Source organism: Camelina sativa, chromosome 10 (assembly GCF_000633955.1).
Source record: "Camelina sativa cultivar DH55 chromosome 10, Cs, whole genome shotgun sequence".
In the NCBI taxonomy this organism is placed as follows: Eukaryota; Viridiplantae; Streptophyta; class Magnoliopsida; order Brassicales; family Brassicaceae; genus Camelina; species Camelina sativa.
Genome location: NC_025694.1, coordinates 10,377,195 through 10,385,182, shown reverse-complemented (window position 1 = coordinate 10,385,182; position 7,988 = coordinate 10,377,195). Strand labels below are relative to the sequence as shown.

General features: G+C 29.4%; 2 protein-coding genes across 2 annotated transcripts; one reads left to right on the top strand and one right to left on the bottom strand.

The window, feature by feature from the left end:
* Nucleotides 1–1,252, bottom strand: LOC104718321 (probable F-box protein At4g22060). The gene has a single exon (XM_010436045.1). It carries the CDS (start codon nt 1,250–1,252, stop codon nt 59–61), a length of 1,194 nt encoding a protein of 397 aa, XP_010434347.1. The 3' UTR covers nt 1–58.
* LOC109126976 lies at nt 3,965–5,397 on the top strand. Its single transcript, XM_019230997.1, has 6 exons — nt 3,965–4,175; nt 4,411–4,650; nt 4,749–4,781; nt 4,882–4,951; nt 5,103–5,203; nt 5,300–5,397. Exons 1-6 carry the CDS (start codon nt 4,092–4,094, stop codon nt 5,375–5,377), a joined length of 606 nt encoding a protein of 201 aa, XP_019086542.1. The 5' UTR covers nt 3,965–4,091; the 3' UTR covers nt 5,378–5,397.

Below are 7,988 nucleotides of genomic sequence, written 5' to 3'. Positions count from 1 at the left end.
CATAAATGTCTTTTAGGGAATTGAAAAAAAACATTAAGAAGATACAACAAAGTTGAGATCAATCTTTCCGTTTGTAATTTGGTACAAACCACTGAACATCAAACAATCGATTAATGGTCGAACAAAAACTTTGATGTGGTCTTTCAATTTTGTGTGTGTCGAGATTGAAGACAAATACATCTTTTTCACTCCAAACACGATCAAATGTGGAGTAATGAAGAGAACAATAACCGCTAAAATATATTGAATTTCTCTTGACTCCTTCGATGGCATTGGCAAGCATGGTGATACCTTGATCCAGAATTATTGCCTCGTCTCCCAAAGAAGTAAGTTTTCTCTCCCACTTGTTATTTAAAGAATCCATCTTGTAGATGTGAAAGGACCAAACATCAGAATCACTCCTTATTATGCTTTCAACTCTAAGGACTTCTGCTCTCATCGTGACAACAAGATGTGATTTCTTGATATACCACACATCTGGATGAATGTGGCGTCGCAGTCTCACATCATCTGTAACTTGCGGAATATCACCCGAAAATTCCAAGATCTTGACATCACGAGAAGTATACAAGTAAATCTTATGATCTACGTATACCACATCAATACTGCGTAGCGTGTTAGCAATGCAATAGTTAACATGTTTCCAACAGTTATCTCCTTTTTTGAAATAAACACGATAGTTTCGGATTGACCACATAACTACATAATCTTTGGTTTTATCCTCTATCCATAATAAAGGAAAGTCAATTTCGAGGTTAAATCTGATATGTTCTTGAAGATGTTCATCATCATATCGATCATCAATTTTTATACTAAACATATCATTGATGGTACGTTTAATCTTTATCTTACCAACCGGTGATTCCACAGACGGAAGATTAATCCTCTCGCGAGTAAATAGATTTATAATATAGAGATTATATATAGGATCCCTCATAAAGAGCCAACTTCCATAAATTGCCAAACAATGACTATTTGTGAATTCATCACCAACTTTTTGAATTCTATACACCTTCTCTTTTTCTTCAGGATTATATAAGAGACAAAAATCTTTACCTTTTTCAGGAAATTGAATCAACCAAGGGGTTTCATTGTTTGGCGCTGATTGTCTTGAAGCGTATAGCCAAGATGGACAGACTGATTTAGCTCGTTGAAAATCTGCAAACCCAAGACGTTTAAAAATCATGTCCAGGATATCTGAATGAAGTTTGGACCAATCTGATCCATCTGACATCGAAGAAAGAGAGTCCATCAAAAGCGTTTCTCCAAAAAAAAAAATATCAAAACAAAATAATATTCAAATCATTCTAATAGAGAGACATTAGAAACTAAGAAATCCATCTATTTAAATAACCTCAACCAACCCTAACCGTAAAAAAAGAAAACTTACCGTATTAGCTAGCTCCAATCTAAAAAAGAAATGTATCTGAAAATAATAAGTATTAGTTATTTATTTGATTTTTGAAAAGGTGAAAAATGAATGCATGTCATTAATTGATATGGATACAGATTTAATATGTGATATGTAATATATTATATAAAACGTTTTTACATAAATAGAAAAAAATCTAAACAAAAGACATGTATTTTGAGGATATGCAATTATTTCTTTCTTTTTATTTTTTTGGTAACTTCTTTATTTTTATTTTTTTTGAAATAACAATAATTGGATTCATATCCCATTTTTTGAAAAGTGATTTATGATCCATATTATTTTAGAGACAAATCTCACACCTGGAAAAACTTTTTCTTATCATTTGGAAAGATGAGAGGTATACTTTTCATATTTAGAGATCTATCTATTAAATAAAATTTCAGAAAAATATAAATTATTTTATATTTGGGGAAAAAATTACCAAAGATACATCTACATATGTAAGATATATGCATAAAGTTGTTTTTAAAGGAAACCAGATTTGTATCCGTTTATTTGATAGATGAAAGATTCTTGTAATCAAACCCCCAAATTTAGCGATTCAATAAAGAAAATCATTGTGAAAACTTTCAATATCATTTAAATACAGTAGAACCTCTATAAATTAATAAGATCGGGACCATGAAATTTTATTAATTTATAGAAGTTTTAATTTATCGATAAATTAATAAAATATTAATTTATGAAGATAATTTTTTATCAGAAATTCAAAGTTTAGAAGAAATTGATGCTGATGATGAAGTTGAAAAAGATACGACGATACTTTTAGAACCAGTTACACGTAAAGAAACAATTATCGCGTCAAGAACTCTCTATAATTTTTGGATGCGATTTGAGAAGACAACACCAGAAGTTTTTGATGCAATCAGAAAGATTAGAGATGCTCTCCAACAAGAATGCAAATTCAAAAACAAACAAACAGCAATAGATTCATATTTCACTAGATATTCTTAGATATATATATACATACTAGTTTATTTGATTATTAATTTATGATATTAATGAGACCATATTTTTACATGGGATTTTTAAAAAAGTTATTAATTTATTATTTTATCGAATAGTATCCAAAATTACACTAGTCCCAACTTGGGACCGGAGAAATTTATTAATTTATAGAGGTTATTAATTTACCGAGTATTAATTTATAGAGGTTCTACTGTAGATGATGATTTGTGGTTTTAACGTACTAATTAATTACAAAACCAGTGTGACAAGTAATATAAACAAAATTATTTAGGAAGTTTGTGAATGTTTACAACATTCCTTCAATTTGTAATATTTTGGATTCAGGTAGTACTTAACATACATTAGAGAGGTTGGTACAAGAAAATTAAAAACTAACATGAAAGCCATAATTGCTGCATCATCACATCATGTAGAAACTAAAAGTCTTAACCAATTTCTTTTTGATCCATCATATACATGGTCAGTTATTGTATCTATAATCTCTCAAGGATGATAAATTTATTGACGATATCCCACTCATACCGCCTAATTCAAAGGTATTCTCATTCACCTAATATACATTTAATGATCATTCGTAATAAAATTATTATTATTTGATATGTATCATTAGAATATATCATTTTAGCTTACCATAAAAATTGAAGAATTAAATCAATTATATAAAAATACATCATGATATAACAAAGTAGTAAGAACTTATGATTTCAAAACTTACAGTAAAAGTAAATGAATAGAAAGAAATACTAGAAGAGTATAAGTTGTTAAATTATATAACCTAAATAGATTGACAATATATGTAAAAAAGTCTATTCGACTCAAATAAATATAGGTCTCTCTCCACTTCCCCCTCATCACATCTTACCTTCCTGTCAGTGATTACATCACGGTACAACGAGAATAACTTTAGGACCAACTTACCCACCAAATGAAGTTTGGATCACACTATACTTGTCATTGTATGCATGCTAGTATGCGTTGTCTCAACACTAGTATGTTGAATTTTTATGCATGCTAGTATGCTCCTCACCATGGTATCTTTATTATAGGTTGTTTTGCTTACGCCTCAGCTTTCATCTTCATTTTAGTACATTTCAAGCTATGGTTCTTGACTTTGCGTTCTGCACACTAGTCAAAAATGACTCTTCAACCGTCGCTGTAACCTTAGCCTTTTCCACTAATATACTATGAATACATAAAAATTCAACGGTAGATTATAGCATCTTTCAACGGTAAATTGAAAGATGCTAAAAATTCAGCCATCGATGATAATTTTTTTTTTCTCTTAAATGTGGTTTTCCTTTTCATTTTAGCTTCACTTAGAGCAAGTTCAACGGTGGTTTATAAAGAGTTTTGAAGAGATGCTTAAGATTAAAAATAATTCAAACTACATGATAAATGTTAAAATCGATTCTAAGTTAAGCATTTTTAGAATCCTTTAGGATCTGATATGTGTCGGTCCGTCATTGGTTGGTGAAATTAACAAAAAAAAAAAAAAAAATTCGACCGAACTTTTTTTCTCCTCTCTCTTTCATTTCTTTTGAGCCTATAATCGGTGAATTTTTGTCTCACGCCTCAATCCGTTGAATTGAGAGAGTCCGTTGAATTGAGAGAAGAGATGAGTCGGAAATGGGTTTCTAATCCGGCGTTATCACCATCCAAGCGACGCCGGTGACAACTTCGGCGATATATGGTTCCTCAATTGCAAACACCAAATCGGAAAGTAAAGAAATCGATGAGTTTGGTTCAAAGACGCTTCAATCTTGTCCCCATGGTATGCATATCTCTGATTTGAAGTACAGATCTTTAATATCTTCTGAATTAAGAATATATATTAGAAAATTAGAGTTTTCTGATTTATGAATTGATTAGTATAATTAGGATTCTTTCGATTGGGTATTTATTTTAGCAAAATTAGTGTTTAGGATCAGGTCTTCTTACTTCTCTCTCCTCTGTTTCCTCTGTTTGTATACGTTCAATGCTTAACATATGAAGCAATGATTCAACAGATGAAACCTGCTCTCCCTGCTCTTGAACTACTTCTTCATTCAAACGATGAAGAAGTCGTAAAAATTCTTGCTTGGCACTGTGACATCTCTAATGGTTCTGAAGATGGTATCCAAAGTTTGACTGAGTCTGACTTTGTCCAATGTCTTCAGGATCAGTTTGGCAGTCTGACAAGTAGTCGTGCACGAATAGAAACATCCATACCTAGGAAGCACGGACCTGCAATTGCTGGTTACGAATCTGTATGTTCCTTCAAACATCCACAAAAACTATGGTTAATAGAATTTATATTACATATAATCAACTCCAATTTGTTTTTGTTTTTGTGGGTTTTCTACAGGCTTTGAAGAAGTTCTTCGAGAATGTTCTGCAGGTTTGTTTTAGTTCTTAGAACGTTGATGTTTTCTAACACATACCAAATAGAAAGCATACTAGAGTTACACATATTCTAAAATTCTATTGCAATATCACAGGCCTTTCTGAAACATGTTGACTTCAGTGTCGTTCGCTGTGCAGTGATCGCAAGTCCCGGCTTTACAAAAGGTTTTTTTTTTTGCCTCCTAAGACTATTTTCTAAATTTGCATGGTTAATATTGTTCAAATTTCAGCTGAACAAGCTTATACCTGATGATAACAATTACAAGGGTTACAAATTTCAAACACATATTAACATGTGATTGTTTCTTATCTTCAGGATCAGTTTCATCGCCACTTATTGTTGGAAGCGGAAAGAAGACAGTTGTGGCTTTTATCTCTGATGAGAGCTTCTTGTCCAATGCCGGATCTAAGCTCCAAGTAATAATAACTATCTCCACTTTAGATTTCTTTTTGTTGCCCATCTTGTTTCATGAATATTGTACCTACCCTTTTCTCTTGCATTTTGATAAACAGAGTATGCGACATTTTTGTGGATCTTCCTGTCCAGAATGTGTTGATATCTCAGTCAGATCAGGATTGGCCAATGCATAAGATGAGGCTGAGAAGTTTTTTAAAAAATTTAAGAACCCAAAATTAAGATCTTACCATTGGAGCATACCATTTTACAGTTTTTTTAAAAAGTTTTTAACTTCGTTATTTTTAATTATTATAACTAAAAACATACTTAAAATCCTTTTTTAACACTCCACCATTGAACTTGCTCTTAGATCTCTTTTCCATTACTTGCATATAATTATCCAGTAGCTTCTCTAATATAATAGGATCATTAACTATTCATTCATCTCTTTGTCAACTATTCTATTCCACCATTAACTATTCATTCATCTCTTTATCCAGTAGCTAGTCGGGTGCCTCTAACATCGTTTATATATAGTATGATCATTAATTATTCACTCGATCATACTCAAAATATAAAAGTTAACTAGATTGTAATCCGCGGTACACCGCGGGACAATATTTTGTAATTAAAATTTTAAGTTATATTTGTTAATTTTATTTGTTTTGTTTAGTGTTTAAGATTGTATAACTGCATTTTGATGGTTAGTTTTAGGAGATAACTCACGATATACTGAGGGATAATTTTTTGTAACTAAAATTTTTTAATAACCATATTTATGTAAACTCAAATCGGCTCTATAAACATCACCTGAAAGCATTTAAATTTTCTTTTAGGAAGTTTTTTTAATATTTAGAATTTTATTGAAAAGTATTTTAACTATGGATACTAATTTCTTATAGATTTATTTTTATAAATATTTTTTGGAAACTAATTTAAAGTACGACTTAAACTAATTTTGGTAGACAAAAACTGCTTAAAATATGATCTTATATATTAATGTAGATAATGCCAATATAGGATTTTCAAGAGGGATAATCTATTTTCTCTTATCTAAATGTGTTTCTATTGTTTACAAATAGAAAACTTTCGTTTAAATGGTCTAATCTCATATTAAAATATTTGTGTGTATTTTAGTATAGTAGATAATCCATAAAAACTATGTAAATTCTAACCCACTTAATCACATAACACTCGATCATTTAAATCTATTTAAGCAATTTTTTTCAAGGATCTTCTATGTAACAGAATTTTTACTTTGTCAAATATACTTAAAAAATGTAAATATAGATTTTGGTGTCCTTGCAACAAAGTAGTATTTTTATTACATTTATGTGGGTTGGATTTCAAAGAACTATAAGTTGTGTATTTTTACTATTAATAATGTTAATATTTTAATAGTTTTTTATTGTGTATTAAAGTTATGTGATTAAACTTTTTTGTTTTTAGATTTAACATTAAGCATAGTGTACTTAATTTAGTAACTTTGTATTACAACTACAACTAAACACTTAGAGATATCAAAGGAGATTTACACTCATCGTCATACATGATACCAATTTCAATTATAACCCTTTTAAGCATTTGATTTGTGAGCTCCTAAACGTTTTATCAAAATAATATTTTCACATTAAGATATTTTAATTTTTCTATTAAATTAGAAGATTTATAATACTACATTTAATGATTTAATTCGTTGGAGAAAATGGTATTTTATTGTGTTGTATAATAATTTACAATTTATTAGACCAAATCCCAAAAACCCATGTACAACTCAACCCATTACATTAAAGATTATATATAAAAAATTACCAAATAAACTCATTAAAATGAATCGTAATTTGAGAAATTACAATCATCTTCTCCCTTGCCTCCAAAAAAAATTAACTTGTTTTGGAAATATGATTTCTGAAATAAAAAATCAAAATTATTTTAAGAATTTATTAAAATTTCCACAGAATTTTAATATAAATTTATTTAAAAAAATGAAAACATAAAGCAGCATATAATAAGAAGAAACGTTTTTTTTTTTTAAATGAGTAAAATATTAAGTCAATAACGACAATAGCATACAATAAGAAGTATCACAAATATTTCTTCTTGTTCACTGTCTTCAATATTGTCTCAATGTTACCTACAACCACAAATGCAAAATAATTGTGGACAAACATGTATTACACAAAGGGTCAACAATACTTTTTAAACAAAAATTATCGGTAAAATACAAAAAGAGAAGGGAGATTAGAGAAGCAGCCTTGGAGGTACCAAGGAGTCTGACTCCATAAACCTTAAGGTTAAGGATCACAGATATTTTAAGATAGACCTTTCTCAGATCCCGCCACTACTCCATTTAAAACTTAAAACATATTTCGTATTTCTGAGTTAAACATTTAGATTATAGGTTGTTATTTATAGAGGAGTTGGTTTGAGAATATTTTGGTGATCAAGTAAAATATCTCATATACAAATTTGGAAGATGAAGAAATCGCTCAATCACTATATGAATGATACACATAGTTAATGAAAGTTTACAAAAAAATATGTATTAATATAGTTATTCCTACGAATGATTTAGGGAATATTATTAATGTTATTGTGATAGCATGATATATTAGAAATAGTTTCCGATTTTAATGGACTTTCATTTTGGAAAATAGCATTAATAATAGCAATAAAGTGGAGATATTAAAGGAAACTATAAACCAATAGAAATTTGATTGATTTTTTCGATTTTTTTAGGAAATTATAATCAAATTATTAATATAATCGATTTGATTTCCCATATTTTAATTATTGTCTTCTTGT